The 16,835-nt window shown below is 54.2% G+C and overlaps 1 protein-coding gene across 3 annotated transcripts in view; it reads right to left on the reverse strand.

The window, feature by feature from the left end:
• SYNPO (synaptopodin) overlaps positions 1-14,661 on the reverse strand; it is a 36,776-nt gene extending 22,115 nt beyond the window's left edge. Inside the window, exon 1 of one of the 3 annotated variants that reach the window (XR_014261823.1) lies at positions 8,391-8,533. Coding sequence is in view for 1 of the 3 variants with exons in the window: in XM_082455018.1 (XP_082311144.1) it covers positions 14,066-14,462 (397 nt within the window). In the remaining 2 variants the exon portion in view is untranslated. Of the gene's footprint in view, positions 1-8,390; positions 8,629-14,065 lie in introns of those variants that run through there. The other 2 variants (XM_082455018.1, XM_082455021.1) reach the window with 2 other exon arrangements.
• Between the last annotated feature and the right edge of the window lie 2,174 nt (positions 14,662-16,835).

Genomic DNA, 16,835 nt, shown 5'->3' on the forward strand with positions numbered 1-16,835 from the left:
TCATGATTCTATAAATGTGTTTATAAGTAAATGAACATATAGGGAAATGCCTGGAACATAGTCTGGCAAATAGACCCACGTCAACAAAAACTAAGTTTGAGAAAATATATTTACATAAGTAATTATATGTAGTAATCATACACCATCCTTGAGCGTGCACACACTTCTATAGTTTTCCTAGCAGCTTCACATCCATCAGAGAAAGAAGTAGAGCAGGGATTGTGATGCTATTTTAAAGACTAGAAAACTGAGGCAGAGAAAGGTCAAGGGGCCTGGCCAGGATCTCACAGAACACAGGTCTTTGGCTCCCAGCCAGAGTCCTCGGCTCAGCTTCGTGAGATGTGCCACCTCGGGGCCTTGTCACCTCATCCCATAACGTTTTGCCTCCCAGCCCACAGCGGGCGTATTGTGTACACAGCAAACACAGTCCTTCCACTCCAGGTGCACTGACTTCTCCAGTCACTTGGGGTTCACTGACAATGGGACAACCTCAGCCAGTTAATTTCCTTCCAGCTGAAACGCCCTTCTCACTGGGTAGGGCGGGGGGTTCCCAGAGCCCTAATGCTCCACGCTACCATTTGATCTGGAATGGTCTTTCTGTTCCAGCCAACCTGAGTCCAGATCCCACCTGAGCAGATCACTACCTTGTATATGCTAAGCCTCAGTTTCCTCCTCTGCGAAGGGGTCTCCTAATTCCTATCCTTCAGGGTGATTGTGAGGATAAGGTCTTTTGTGCGAAGTACCCAGCATCTGGCCTGCAATGCTGGAGCGCCACTAACTTGCAGGCTAAAGTGTGAGCTCCTGGAAGGCAGGAACCCACACAGTGGTCATCAGGGAGCCCACACCTACCACGTGTCGTATGCTTGATTAATATGCACCCGAATGGGTGAGAAATGAGATATCATCTCGAACGTCTTCCTGATCCCAGCTCATCATTGTCTTTCATGACCCATTTCCCAGCGTGGGGGCTGGATGCACAGAGCAGAGATGCTCGGGGCCAGAGGGGTGGGTCACGGGTCCTGGGAAGGCACTGATGAAGGCCGCTGGGGAGGGCCGTGTTCTGGGAGACCTGAGTGCAATCCTGTTGACTCAGAGGCATAAATAATGCACTAGCACATTCTCTGCTCGCCATCCTGTCATGCTAAGAATAGCACCGGCTACCCTTTCAGGGATTTCTCAGGGAACAGAGGAGGACACCAAGATGGGGACAAGCAGGAAAAGGCATCACTAGACTGTGGACCATCAAGCGCCCTTTCTTCAAGCCCACCTTTCCAAACCCATCAAACTGAGGACCCTGGAGGTCTGAGCTGAAAGGGCTCCTGGGGGCACCTGGTCAGGAGAGGCCTGAGGAGACGGGGCACCACCCACCCTCGCCCACTGGGACTGTTTCTTTTCCTCCTCCCTTCTGATGCCCATCCCAATAAAGCCCATGCCCCTAGCCCATACCCCACGATCCCCACCCCCACTCATGTGATGAACAGAGTGGGTGGTTCCCCTCTTAATGTGTTTTCATCTGTAAGACTTTGGAGAGAGAAGAAGATTCTATAGCTTTTAATTTAAAAAAATTTTTTTAACTTTAAAAATGACTGACTTAGTGCTTCTCGTACTTTAATGTACATAGTAATTACTCAGGGTTGTTGTTAAATTTCAGATTCTGATTCAGGAGGTCTGGGGTGCGGCCTCAGAGTCTGCATTTCTAAGAACCTTCTGGGTGATGCTGATATTGCATACATGATTGCCATACAGTGAGTACAGAAAAGCTAGAGCATTTCCCTATAAAATCAATGGAGAAACCGAGGCCCGGAAAGGAAAAGGGATGTGCCCAAAAGCATACAGCAGAGCTGGGCTTCGAACACAGGCTCCTGAATCCTCTTGGGCTTGGTCCTAGAGGGGCTTTGGGGTTGAATGGAGGTGTCTGGAGTGGGACAGGGGACAGGCGGCAGTTCCAGGCAGCAGGAGTTGGTCCGGGGGCAGGCCTTCATTCAGCCGAGAGCTGAACCTCCTGGGGTCCACAGGCTCCCACAAGGCGTAAAAGGAAATAAGAATCCACCTGAACAGAGGCACTCAGCTGAAGCGACTGCAGCCTCCTGCTCAAGATCATGCCCTCATCAGCTTGCATCTGAGGCCTGAGGGACTGGCACCCTCCTGGAAGGCAGGGTGAAACAGGGGGCTATTAAAATGCAAACAAGATCCAGGCAGAGGAAGGTGAGGTCTGAGCACTGTGCATTCAGTCATACTGAGAAGTGGCTGGGGGAGTGCGCGGGGCCGGTGGTGGGGGGGTGGCCCACTGCACTAACAGGATGGGCATCGGAAGGAAAGCAGAAAAGAAAGGAGGCAAGATCAGCCTCTAAGACCAGCACTAGGAACAGCTCCTTTTTCCTAGGCTTGGCCTCAAACCCCTTTGCAGGCTCCAGGCCCTGCATGACTAGCCCCAGTGCCCCTCCATGCCATGCTGCAGCTCCCCTCATGGTGTTTGCCCTCCCTACACGCCAGCCATGCTGGCCTTCCTTCGAGCGCTCAGACGGGAACTAAGCACTTTGCACCTCAGGGCCTTTGCACTGGCTGCTGCTTTTGCCTAGAACCCTTTCCTCCCATACCCCTCAGTTGTCCCTTTCTGGCCATACTTCTCATCCTTCAGGTATGTTTACAGGTCTCAGGGAGGGTACGCCTGCCCTGGGAGGTCACATTCCTCTGCCACAGCACCCTCTACCTCTCCCCCAAACTCTCATGAGATTTGTAATTCCATCGTTATTTGTTTTAGTGTCAGTCTGCCCTGCCCCATGGTAAGGAGGCCCCGCAGGGCAGGGACCTTGGCTATCATTTCTCTGCTATGTTCCTGCCCCCGTGCCTAGGCCATAGCTGGGCTCAAAAAACATTTCCTGACTGAATGAGGGAATAAATGAATAAAAACAGTGCTGACATCTACCTCCATGGTTCCCAGTGACCTCGCTCACCCTGGAGACGTTGGAAAGGACCAGGACTTGCAAGCTTATGTGGGTCTAACCCTCTGCACTGCTGTGCTCCAGCTGAGTGGCCTTCACAGGTCGTATCACCTCTCTGAATGGGGAGTGCTGTTTGTCGTGTCTAAGTGAGAGGTAGAATCTGGGAAAGGCTCTGAAAGCTAGAAAGAGCTTTAACTGGTAGCTCTACTCATCCATGTTTGAGGCCCAGAGAGGGAAAGGGCCTCATTTAAGGCCACACAGCCAGTGTGTGGTGACGCCAGACCCCCCGTGGCACAGCTTAAAGCCAACAGGCCCACCCTGGCTCAGTGAGGGCACCATCTGGCTGGAGGCGGGGCAGGGGTGGAGGAGGAGAGGAGAGGAGGTGGCTGGGAGCATCCAGCCTCAGGCCCAGAGCCAGGGTTGGGGTGGGCGGGGCCCCCAGCAGGAGACCTGAGTGGGGCCTGGCAGCTGGGCATAGGGGAGCCAACTGGCTCAAGCTGGGTGGTGACAGGCCTGTTCCACATGCGCGTGACAGTCTATTTTTTAATCAGCACCCTCCCCATCCCCCAACTTCATGTGCCCTCCTAAAGGGTACATAGTAGGAATCATGCCCTGGCTGAGACCAGGGGCCACCTTGGAGATTGGTGGGAGGGTCCCCAAGTCCCATATCTTCACGAAGCCCACAAGTCCTAAGCAGCCCAGAAGGCAGTACAGGAGACTCAGGGAGCCTGTGTGGGCTTGGGCCTGTCCCTGGACTCTCTGACCTCAGTTTACCCTGTCTGTACAGTGATGAGAGTCATGCCAGACTCCATGGCAGTTTATTACAGCTCAGGCTCTTGGGATCCACTCAAGCTTCACTACGCTAATGACGCTCACTTGTCAGGCCCTGGCAGAGCCTCCTTTGCCCACAGCATTCCCAGGGTACACGTGATCCTCCCTGACCTACTCCCAGGGGATGAGGGGAGAAGATAAGAGGCTGAGCTGGCTCAAGGGTCAACCTCAGAGCCCCAGACCCCAGACCCAGTGAGGCTCCCCCTTCCAGCACCTGAGGGGCAGAGATGATGAGGATCAAAGGGGAAAGAGGTGTGTTATTAAGCACGTGGCTTGGCCCCTCTGAGCCTCTGGCACTCCACCTAAGGCAGGAGAGAGCATGTCGTGCAGGAGTTAAGCACACGGGCTTTGAGGCCAGACTGCCTAGGTTTGAACCTGGCCAGTTACCAGCTGTGTGACCTTGGGAAGCTCACTTAACCTCTCTGTGCCTCAGTTTCCCATCTGTAAAATGTTGATAATAACAGGACCTACTTCATAGAGTTGGTGACATGTAAAGAACTTAAAACACCCTGGCACATAGTAAGTTACCATAAATGTTAACTATTTTTCAAGAACTTTGGCTTTTACCTATCGAACACTCTTCGTCTCCAAGAGATTTTATTCCAGAGGATTACATGCAAGAGTCTCACGTCAGCCCACTCTCCTGTCTCTGAGGCTCATCCAGCCTGCCCCTTCCTGACCCACCCTGGTGACCACCCTTCCTGCCAGCCCAGTGGCTTTTGTGTCTGTCGAGCTCTTTCACACTCACGATCCCCTTATGTCCTTCTTAGTCCATTTCATAGTAGCTCAGAACCAAAGCCTGAGCCCCAGAGGAAGCAAATGATTTCACCACCAGCTCGTTGGCTAAGGCTGGAGGTTCAAGTATCCATTCCTGAAGCTCGATCCAGGCCCTTTTCCACCATACTGTGCCCATCCTCCCACTATCAAACCTGTTCCTGGCTAAACGTCAAAAAGTAACATATACTGAGATATGAGTCTTCAGCTAGTGTCCCTCTTCTCCAGGGCTTGCTATTTTAACAGAGATCAAAACATTATAATACTATTTAATAGGTAATAGTTATTTTTATCATCTCATTTAATTTTCAAAACAACAGTACAAGGTAGGGTCTGTTATTGTTTCTATTTTATAGATGAGGAAACAAAAGCCTAGAAAGGTTATATAACACGCTCAAGATCTCCCAGCAAGCTGGGGAGAGAATCCAGGGGTCCAACCACAGGATCTGTGTATTAGGCACACAGGAAACAGCTAGTACAGGAGTAGACCGAATTTTGCTTCACTTGAAGAGGCCCTGGGAGGCTGGACAGGGTAGGGTAGGGTAGGGTAGGGTCAACACAGCACCATACTATACTGCCTCACTGAGTGGAAAAGATGAAGCTAGGACGGTGGAATTTCAGGCAGTGGCCAGTTGGTAAAGATTTCATTTCGGAGAGAGAGGGCTTTTGTGAGCCTCTGGAATTACAGGGCCTGGAGGCTGTCCCCGCATTGACTTCTCTGGCCACACTGGGTAGCGATTGAGCCACAGTGTCCAGGGACAGTTCACAAAGGACTCTGAGCTCACACACACACACAGGCCTGGTAGAGCCCAGCTGCCCCTGTGACCAGATCACAGGCCTGGGTTCCTTTGGGTGGACAGCCTGAAGCCCTGAGGGATGAAGGCATTTTCATAACCTACAGCCAATGCCCACCCCACTTCCTGCCCCCAGCTCTTAGTTTAGACTCTTCACCAGCCTCTGAAACACCCTTCCTCCCAACCAAATCCCTCCCATTCTTCTAGACCCAAGTTCTGGACATGCCAACTCCACAAAAGGCAGCCATGACCACACCTTCAAATAACATTCAGGGTGCTGATCCAGTGTCACCTCCAGAGAGAGGCCTTCCCTAACCACCAAGACAAAGACCCCCTCTAAGTGCTCTTCATCTTAGCAATGGCTTATTGTTTGTTTTTCATGCTACTTTTATCTATCTGAAACTATCTTGCTGAATTCTTTGCTTCCCTTTTTCTTGCCTATTTCCCCAATTAAAAAGCAATCTTGAGGGCAGGGACCGGTCTATCTTGTTCACTATTGTAACCCCAGTGCCTAAGGATCCATGTACCCCATTGCTAGACAGGGACACTGAGGTCCATAGAGGGCAAGGGATTCACCCAAGGTCATACAGCAAGCAAGTGGCAGAGGTTGGTCTAGCACCTGCAACTCTGCACTATGGCCCAGGGCACTTGGCCTGTCCCCATCCCCACCCCAGTTGACCCTCTGTTGGCCTATCTTGTCCCTGCCTTCACACTACAGTGGGGCCAGGGCCTGCCAGTCCTTGACAACAGTGTCCCTCCACTGCCCCAGGGGCCTTCGGTGCCCCAATCTGGGCAGCCCAGCCTGCTTCCCCCTCTGTCCCTCCCTTCCTGGCATCAGCATCTCCGATGAGCTCATGTCTGGAAGCCTGGGAGCTGCCCTGAAGGAAAAGGTGCCTCCCAGGCCGGGCCCCTAGGTCTGGAGGTGTGTTCAGCCTTGTGGGATGGCAGCCCTGGCCGGTGGAGAAAGTGTGATGACCCCTGCCCAGCCCAGCGCCCAGGGCTGTGCAGTGGGCTCAGGGAGACACGTGTCATCCAGGGAGATAGAGCATGACTAGGGGTAGAGAGGAGATGGAGAAAAGGCTCCTCCTGTGCTTCTCCCATCTCTCCAGGTGCTCCTCTGCCACACTGGCCCCTCCTGCTTGTCAAGGAGCTGCTCTGTCCCAAGGAAAGGGGGCTCTGCTGCCTTCTCCTCACAGAACCACCCTGAGCAAATCTCTTCCCCTCCCCGGCCTCAGTCTCCCCAACTCTAAAATGGGGAGATTAGATAAAATGCTGACTGAAGAGGCTAGGGATCAGTTGGGAACCAGGCACCAAATGCCACAGGATTTTTTTCTTTTTTCTTTATTTTATTTTATTTTTTACCTTAGGGGAAAGGCAGCAGACAACAAGGGAGGGAAGGAGTTCACAGGCCTTATTTTGGTAATGTAAATGCTGATTCCAACCACAGTTTAATTTAGGTACTAGTCTGGGGGCGGGGAACAGGGGTGGGGGGTGGGGGGAGCTGTTCCAAGGCCTGCAAAGTGGCGATGGGGAGCCAAGGTGGCATAGCAGCAAACAATTTGCTTTTGGGAAGTTCTCTGAATATCAAACTAGAATTATCCTAGTCCATTCCCCTCGTTGTACAGATAAGGAAAGAGAGGAAGAGGAACCAACCCAAGATCCCACAGGGAGACAGAGGCAGGTGCTCCCCCACCTCCCAAGCAAACGAAGCATTTTCGCCTCCCTTGAGGTCCCATTCCACTGCCTGAGATAATACAGCACGCACTGCAGGAGCAAGAGGCCATCAGTTTGCTTGTGGTGCTGTCCCCCAACACAGGGTGGGGGCCCGGCCTGGCCTTGGTGACAGTCAGGCTGGCACCAGCAAGGCTTCCGGTGCCCTACCCCAGCGTACCCTAGTCCCTCTAATCAGCATCCTGCCTCATCCTAATCGCGCAACATGACAGGGGTGGGGCAACCTCCGACTGCCCCTACAGCCACTACCAGTGCTGCTGTCTCCAACGCAGTTAGCCCCTCAGGGGCCACCCGCCCACCCTCTCACTGGGAGCCAGAGAGGGCAGGAGGCTTGCCCCAAGATCACAGAGCAAGGTGGTTTACTCCAGTGCCACCTGCCACTCAGGGTAGGACAGGGACTGGGGCGCATGCCGCTTCCCCACTGGCTCTTGTCCCTGTGAACAACCCAGACATGGAACACGGGAGGTCCTGTCCCCATCCAGAGTTAGCCTATAACTTGGGGTGGAGGTGGGGAGGAGGGAGACCTTTTCTCCCGAGTTCTCAGAAAGGTCCTGTCCGGGCTCTGGATGGAGCCCCCTGATTCCACGGTGTAGTGGTTAGATAGGAGCCCCGCCCTTCACCTCTAGGGCCTCCGCGCTCACCTTGGAGCAAACTGTGAGAATGCGGTGTAGAGCCCTTAGGACAGTTCCCCCTCTCCCCCACAGGCACGCAGGAAAGGCCTCGATTTCCCCAGGTGGGGCTCGCGCCGGTGTTCCCCGCGGTCTGCGGGTTCCGCGTCCTGCGTGCCTCGCCCTCACAGCCGGACCCGGGCGCCCCGCCCGCGGGAAGGGGTGAGGGCGCGGGCCCAGCACACGCCGTTCCCGCTGCCCCACAGGCGCCCATGTTGGTCAACCCCCCGGGAGAGCCCAACCCGCCACTTCCCGGAGTCAAGCCTTTCCCCCCTTCCCCAGAGCGGGCCGGGGGGCGCAGACCTCCGGCTGTCGCCCACCCGCGGGCCCGCGGCTGCCCCGGCCGCGATCTGCTTACGGGCTGGGGCTCGAGGGCTGGAGCTCCCGCGCAGCCCGGCTTCGGGGCGTCCTCCCGCTGCTGAGCTGCCGCGGAGCTTCGAGATTTCCCCAGGTCCCCGCCTCCACCCCACCGTACAGGTGGGGAAACTGAGGCCCAGAGTGTAGCAGCGACTCGGCCAAGGTCACCCTGCGTGTGGGGACTGGAGCCCAGACGTGCCATCTCCACGGGCGGCACCTAGACCGGCACAGGTGGGAAGGGGCGAGGCTCGCTCGGCACCGTCACCCCTGCCCGGCCGGCGCCCCTCACTCACCTCCAGCCTCCGCGCGCGGTCCCCGAGCTCACCGGCGCCGCCACCTCCGCGCACCTGGCCACGTCCGTCAGCGCGCCCCGCCCCGATCGAGACCCCCGCCGCCCCCCGCCCCCCGCGCCGGTCGCCCCCTCCGAACCTCCGCCACAGCCCACTCCACCGCCTAGCAGGCTGCTCCGGGACCGGGAGCCGGGAGGGCTGGGCGGGCTGGCGAGCCACGCTCCTGCCGCCCGCTCCCCGGGGCCCTAGCGCCGCCCTTCCCGCCCGCCCCGCCCAGCCCAGCCCAGCCCAGCCCAGCCCTCGGAGGTGCGACTCCCTCCGCCACGGGCTAGGCCTCCCGTCTCCCCTCGGGTCCCGTCTCTCTCCCTCTTTCCTCTCCCTGGCCTCACTCTCTGCTGCCTGATTGTCTGTCTGTTTCCTCCTCAATTTTTGTGTCTCTCGATGGGTCCCTGAATCCTTCTGCTTTCTCTTTCACTCAGTTTCTTCATGTCTCTCCCATCTATTTCATCCCCCCCTCTTTCCTCTATCCTTCCCACTAACCCCATTTTAAGTCTGTCTTTGTGAGTCCCCATAACTGACACCACCTCCCATCTCCCCAGCCCGTTTCCTTTCAGACCCAGATGCAGTACCCTCTTAGGCCCATCCTCTCCCTCCTCAGCCCCAGTAACTAGAATAACTGTCTAGGACTTAGGCAGGTAGGACTGCCTAAGTAGGCCTTGGCAAATGGAGGTTGAGGAAGGTTGTCACCTCCCAGGCAATCTGGGGCCATCCACTGTCTTAACTAGTGGGCCAGCAACAACAAGGGCAGTGACGTTCAGAGCCCCATGGCAAGGGTCTTTGTGCATCAGAATCTAGTGGGGATGCTGTGAAAAGTCAAGATTTCCACAATCAGGTGCCCCCTCCCAGTGGTGGAGGGGCTAGCAATGGGCTTGGAAACTGGGCTGATAAGAAGCACCCTTCACGCCCCCAACAATTCTGAAACAAAGCACTTGGAAAAACGCTGTCCTGGGTTTTCACCGAAGTTTCCCTGGGTTCCAAGTACCCCACCCCTTTAACCAGGGTGGTTCCACTTCTGTGTCCTTTATGTCAAGGTTCTGTGTTTAGATTTCTGCCAGAGGAAGTTGGAAATGTGCTGATATAAGCCCACTCACCCAAGGTTCTGTGAAATGCCGAGGTGCAAGTGGCCTGGTTTTGAGACGTCCCCTGTCCCCAGTGGGTGGGCTTAGAGTGCATGGGGTCAGGTGACAGAAGGGACAAACCCCCTCCCTGGCTGCTGACCCTCTGCTTGGCTTCATGGCTTCAGAGAATCCCTCTGACCCGGTGGCTGCTTTTGTGCTGGGGCTGTCCCAGGTGACAGTGGGGGGTGGGGGTGGAGGTGGGCACTGAAGGGGTCCTGGGGATTGGCATCAGGTAGGGTATTGCCTGCTCTGTGAGTGCACGTGCTATAGCCCAGCCTGTGAGAAACCAGGAAACAAACTGTGTGGGAGAGAGAAAGAGAGAGAGAGAGGGAGGGAGGCTAGGATTACTGTGTGGGTGGGTATGAAAGTGAAAGAGATGGGAGAAAGGAAGGACAGAAAGTGGTTCGGTCTGTATGTGGGTATGTGACAGTGGGTGTGCAGAGTGGATATGCCTGTAGGAGAGAGTGTGTGCATGCAAGAGAGATTGCACAGTGTAGGTGTGTGAGCAAAAGAAAATGGAGAAAGGAACATGCTTTTAACCTGTATCTAAGGGAGGGAATATGTGTGCTTGTATGTTTTCAGGTGGGACTGCTATGTATGCAAATCTGACACATGTGCCCACATGTGAAAGTTAAGCATGCATGGGTGAGGGGGATGTCTGTGGGAGGGTGTGTGCCAATGTCTACCCCATGCACGGGTGTGTTGGTGTCTGAGAGCATGCATATGTGTGCAGTTGTGAATATATACACGTGAGCGTTTGCATAAGAACATGGTGTGTAGACATCATTGTACATACACATGTGTTTGTAGGGAGTGTGAGCGAGTATGTGTGGGTACACGTGTGAGGTCTATGAGAACCTGTGAGCCCTGCTCCTACACCATCACCCCTATTAGAGTCACCGTGGTCGGGGAGGGGAGGGAGAGTGGGCAGCACCTTGCCGCTCTGTCTGCCCTCTTTTCCACGGGCCTGAGGAGCAAGGGCCTTGTCCTTGGCCCAGGGATCAGCTCTCATCATGGGCGCTGACTCCTCTGCCTCAACAAGATAGACATGGCCAGGGGCAGGGTTCCTCTGACAACCCAGATCCACACCCCCATCTCCACCCGAAAGGCTTGGAGCAGTGTCCACTAGAGTTGGAAAGGTCTCCAAATTCTCCAGATAACCTGGACCCCCAGAACAATGGCCTGGAGAGGAGGTAAGGTGGGAATTCCAAAGCCACGGGCAGAGGAGGGGCTGGATTGGCAGTGGATCCCAGGTCTCCCTGCGTGTCTCCAAGGAGGAGGGGGTATGGCTTGTCCACCATCCCTCAGAGTCTGAACAACCTTTCCCCAGCCCCAGGTGGGTAGAAGAACACAGCCTGCTGCCTTGTCTCCATGGAGACAAGGCAGCACAGAGGGTGGTTGAAAGCATGGGCCAGACCTCCCAGGGTTCAAATCTCAGCTCCTCCACCCTCTGGCCTGATACTTTGACAAGTCACCTAAACTTGTTATGCCTTAGTTTCCTCATCTGTCAAACAGATAAGAAAATTATGAACTTCAGAGGGTTGTTTAGAGGATGAAAAGACATAACCCATGCAAAGCATTTAACACAGGGCCTGGCAGCTGAATTGAGGGGCAGAAACCCAGGGTTCCAGCTATAGCTTTGCCACCAGCTTACTGTGTGACCTTGGACAATTCACTTGCCATCTCTGGACTTAGGAATCTCCACAAGATTATCTATAGAATAATCTCAATAAGCCCTGCCAGTTATGACCACCTGAGACTTTGTGGGAAGTACAGCGTGGGTCTCTCTTGGTGAGCTATGGACTAATCAGCGCTGATGAGGAGCCCTATGGGACACTTTCCTTCCCACGTATCTTCTCTCAAGTTGGCAGCAGCTGATAGCAGGAAACTTGAGCTGCAGGCTGCTGCCCACCTCATCTCTTTGCATCCCCTGACCCTTCAGCTGCCAAGGACCCCATTCTGCCCTGCTCAGCTGGTACTCAGGCCTTAGCAAAATGTCACTGGAACCCACCCCCCCACAAGTGGTGAATACCCAAGGCAGAAGATGCCGTGACCCATAGTTAAAACTGTCAGGGAGCACTCAAGAGAGGCAGGTATAATTGCGGAAGGATGGGTGTAACTGTCTGAAGATGCTTATAATCCTTTGGCAGTAATGGGAGGAAGTTTTAAAAGGACGCCTTAATCTGCTAGTAACCTGGCAGCTCCACAGGCCTCTTCCCTCCAGATCTCTGCGTAGAGAGAAGGGACTCTGGCCACTCCCTTTCTCAAGGGAGCAGAAAGGCCAGTGTAGGCTCTGACCCAAGACCACCCAGGTTTCTACTCTCTCGCAAGACCCAGCTTCCTTTCTGCCTCCACTTCTGAGAAGTCTCCCCTGCCCACTCCATCCTCCTGAGGTTACTCCTACCTCTTCTGTCCCTAGAAATGTTCAGGACAGAACTAGATAACCATCTGGCAAGATGTTAAAGAGAGGAATGAACCAGACTGTGAGCAAGAAGAACAAGACCATAGTCTCAGCTCCAGCGCTGACTGTGACCTTGGGCAAGGGACGTAAGTCTCTGAGCCTCAGTTGCCTCACCTGTACAATGGGGAGAATAATAGCTGCCTTGAAAGGCTAGAATAAGATCAACAAGAATGAGATACCATGAAATGGGCCAGCTCTGTGTGAGAAGCCAACAGGAGTCAGTACTGGTAGTGTCTCCATATATGGTCTCTTCCCCTCAAGGGTGTCAGCAGTCAGCACTTGCCCGTGTAGATCCAGAGCACAGTGGTAGCCAAGAGCAAAGCCTCACATTCAAAACACTGTGATTGAATCATGGCTTTGCAGGTTGCTGGCCATGAGTCTTGGACAAGTCACTTATATTCTCTGAGCCTCAGTCTTCTCTTCTGTATAATGGAGATAGTAACAGTATGTCCCTTATGGGGATTCTTATGTGATTAAATGAAGTGATATGTGTAGAGCTCTTAGCACAGTGGACTTGGCACATGAGGGCTCAACAAAGAATAGCTCTTGTATTGTTGCGCTGACGATGATCATTTTAGTTGTTATCAACATCTCTTACGTGCTTATCTAGATTACCCTGCAACCTCCCGATAGCTCTATGAGGTAGATAGGGCTCATATTTTTATTTTATTTTCACAGATGAGGAAACTGGGAAGGGATTTTTGCGGGCTTGGCTAGTTGCATCAGGTCCAGAACCAGCACCCATGTCTCCTGACCCCCAGCCATGGTCTGTGAGAGGGAAGGGAGCAGGTCCTGAGGCTTCCGGCGCTAGGGGACCTGGATTTGGGTCGACTCTGGTGTGGAGGCCTGTCTCCAAGTTCAAGGCTGCTGGATCCTCCTGGGATCCTCCTCCTTCCTACCCCAAATGCATTGAAGGCCCCTCCTTGTTCCTGCCTGGCTCCCTGTGTGACCCAAGCCTGGGGGCCAGGGGGATGGGGAATGGTGCCCGTGGGGGGTGGTCAGAGCCTGGAGAGAATTATTTCGGAAAAGAGAGTGGGTGGGAGGCTGGTGAGATGCCAGGCTGGGTGTCAGCGACGCCTGCACAGAAATGAAGTGCTCCTTCAGTTTCCTGACGCACAAGCCCTCCCAGGCCTGTGTCCCCCGCACGCCCTGCGCCCCCGGGATCTGCTGGCAGCGGCTCCCGCCTGAGCGAGCATGGCCCGGCTCATGTCCTCCCCATCTGGACCCACTTCAGCGTTGCCATGGACCCAGCGGTGGAGGTGATTCAGTGTGGGTTTCCCTGTCCCGCCCTGCTCTGCCGACTCTTGCCGCCTGTGGGAAATTGATCTTCCTTCCTTCCTTCCTTCTGTGCCATGCACACCGAGCTCTCCCCTACACAATGTCATTGAGTCATCAGTGCAGCCCAGGTGATGTGCCTCTGTCGCCTCTAACAGATGGGAAACCAAGGCCTGGATGAGGAATGTGGGCTCGGCTCAGCCACCGACAGGCCGAGTGACCTGGAGCAGTCTCTTCCTCACTCTGGGCCTCAGTTTTCCCACCTGTAAAATTAGGAGGTCGGTTTAGATCAAAGGCTCAGTCTGTACCTCAAAAGCACCATGAGGGCAGGGACCACATCTGTTTCACCCCGTGCTGCATCCCCAGCACCCGCAAGTAGTTGGCACTTAGTATGTTCAGCAAGGTGGTCCTGCTCCATCAGTTGCTCAGACTCTAATGTCATTTGTTACCACGAATGATCAAAGGGCAGACAAGAGTGAGCGATGGGCTTTTTTTAACCAAGCATGATGACATGGCTTTCTCTTGCTGCCTTCTCACGTGCCCTCTTTGGCAGAGAAAAGAGTGGACTTAGATGTGGTACAGCTGGAATGACACGTATGGCACAGCCTCCCCTGTCTCTCCACAGCTGTTAATCTGGGCAGGCCCGTGGGACTCTGATGGTCTCTTGTGTACCACGGGAAAATATGGTCAGGAGTGCCTGTGTTAAGGACCTGTGGGGTCCCCCATGACTCTGGCAGTCCAGGGGGAAAGGGCCATGAGCTTACCTGGTTTCTGGGCAACGCTGGGCCCAGGGCTGGGGCTGAGGCTGGCTGTCATCACCTGCTGGGCCTTCACTGTGTCCCAGTCCTGGCTGGCTCTGTTGTCATGCTGGGAACCCCCTCGTACCTCCCTGGAGCACCTGGGTGACTGGATGCCCCGGGCTCTGGGAAGCTGTGGTGCCCCCTGGGTGGCTCTGCAGGCGTTGTCCTCACTCCTTCTGGCCACTTCGTTTTCCTCCAAGTCCGTGAGCCCCACCTCTCCCTGTAGGCCCTCCTCGCCGCCGCTCTCCTCGGCTTCCAAGGCCAGACACCTGTAGCTCCCGTCAGGAAGCCCAGATGTGCAGGGGGAGGACTTGCCTTCGCTGGACCCCAGGGGCGGGGGTGGGAGGTGAGGGCCCAGCATGGTGCTGCCACTCCTCAGGAGCACAGAGAAGCTGGCGCCTGGGCTGAGGCCCGGACTGGAGGCTCCGAGTAAGCCCTGGTGTCTGCTCTTCTCGGGGCCTTCTCTGGCTCTCTGCAGCCCTGCCTTCCTCAGCCGACTCACAGAGCCGGAATGGGGTCCAACTGCTAGACTTCCTGGACGGGGTGGGTGGTGGACCCCCAAGCCCTCCTCCTTAACCCGTCTCTCGTCTGTGAGGCCTCCCCTTCAAGATGATCTATCTGCAGAGGGAGAAAAGAAACAGTGCACGAGACGGTTCGCTGCATGTTCCAGGCTGAGTCTCTGAGACCACTTTAGGGGAACCCTGAGAACTGAACTGACTGGGGTTTGGGGTATGGGTCTCAACGTGTCCACAGGAAAGTCCCAAGCTTCAGTCATTTGACATCCCAAATTTTTGCCCCAATTTTTGCCATATCCTTATGCCACTTACACTTTATTTGCTTAATATCTTTCCGTAAATCAACTTTAAATAACTTACTTCTATTACTTTAGACTTATCTTAAGCAATAATTGCAGAGAAACCACAAATATGTTGTGCTAAGTCATTTTCCCCCTTAATACACATTAAATAAATACCTAGTTATTTAAAAATATTTATCTGGGCACCTCCTAGAAAAAATTCTCTCATGTGTCACCAAAGGTACATATGCCACAAGGAATCACAGCAATGGTGGTGCAGAGGGTGCAAGACTGGGGCCAGGACCCCCTGAGGAGGCTGTGCACCAAGGGATGTGGTGCAGTGATGTGCTTACATGCCCAGGCTTTGAGCTAGAATCCCACCTCTGCCCCCTGTGTGGTGGGGAACAAGTCCCATGACCTTTGTGGACCTCAGCTTCCCCATCTGTAAAATGGGAACTGTAATATTTCCATCATAGTGTTGCCATGAGGATTAGGTGAGAAAATGCATGCAGAGGACTTAGGACAGTTTCTGAGACATAACTTAATACATGTTGACTATTCTTTCATTCCACCAAAAACTTTTGAGCTCCTGTTTACATTTTAGACACCATAAAATGTACTGGGGCTACAGTGGGACTAAAGAAGACATGGTACTCTGGCTTGTGAAGCCTTCAAATCTGGTGGGGAGAGCTGTGAATGACAACAGGGACAATAATAATAACAGTATGATTATTTAGAAATGTTAAAAATGATGGCAGTCCAGGAGAGAGGGGATGGAGTCTTTCTATAGGGATGTGCGGAGGGGATAGATGGGAGAGAAACTTGGGTGGAAGAATTGGCTGGGCGGGGAGGCAGATGGAGAGTGGGTGTGAAGGAAGAGGGAGGAGGCTAGGATGCAGCCCAGTTCGTCACTCTGGTGACAGCGTGATTTCGTTAATAGAGATCAGGAATAAATGGTAAGGAGCAGGTGTTCAGGGGAGCAGGGAGATGAGTTTGATTTGGGATTTCCGGGGGAGATGAGCACGGTCAGCTCCACATGGAGGCCTGAAGAGCAGGGGAGAGTTGCAGGTTGGAGACAAAGATTTAAAAATCATTTGTGGAGGCCCCAGGCAGAGGTGGGCAAGATGCCCCAGGATGGGCAGGTAGAGCTTAAGTCAGGGTCAGTGACCAATTGCACTCGGGAGGAAACCTTGAAGTTTATAGACATTGGTTAACAGATCTTGGATTCCACCACTGCTTAGCTGTGTGAACTCTGAAGGATCTGAACTCTCTGAATGTCACTTATCCTGTTATAAAACAGAAAGAGAAGAATCCCCCCACCTCCTACTGGCTGCCCCATGGGCGGTGAGAATCCTGAGAATTGTTAAAGGCTGTGGATGTTGGTCACCTCAGGGCCTGGGCTGACCTCTGCTGCTGTGGTACCTGGAGGCCATGCCTCCCCCCACAGGCAGGGTCAGGCATCCCCCACCACAGTAGGCTCCTATGAGGGAGGTACTGTTATCCCATTTCGGAGGTGGGGAAATTGAGTATCAGAGAGGCAAAGTGACTTCTGGCCTAAGTCACACAGCTAGTAAGCGATAAGGCTGGTCTCTGAACCCAGCTCTGGCACCTTGACCGTGATGGTGGACACAGAGAAGAGAGGTTCCAGGGCCTCATTCGTCTCCAGATTCCTTCTCACTCCCCAGCTGCTGCCAGATTTCTGCCATTGGAGTTTCAAAGAACCTTAGAATCTCACGAAGGGCCAGTAGAATTCTGAAGAGACCTAACTGGCTGTTTGACCTTGGGCAGGGGCCTTCTGCACTCGAGTCAGTTTGCCCAAAGGCACCATGGTGGGCTCGAGCCAGATGATGCTGGAGGGTCCAGCCAGCCCTGGCATTGCAGGATGCCATGATTCTAAGCCTTTGGAGCCCTCCATCGCCACCGCCACCCGCCCCACCA

This window comes from Balaenoptera physalus (assembly GCF_965194825.1).
Source record: "Balaenoptera physalus genome assembly, chromosome: 3".
NCBI lineage: Eukaryota > Metazoa > Chordata > Mammalia > Artiodactyla > Balaenopteridae > Balaenoptera > Balaenoptera physalus.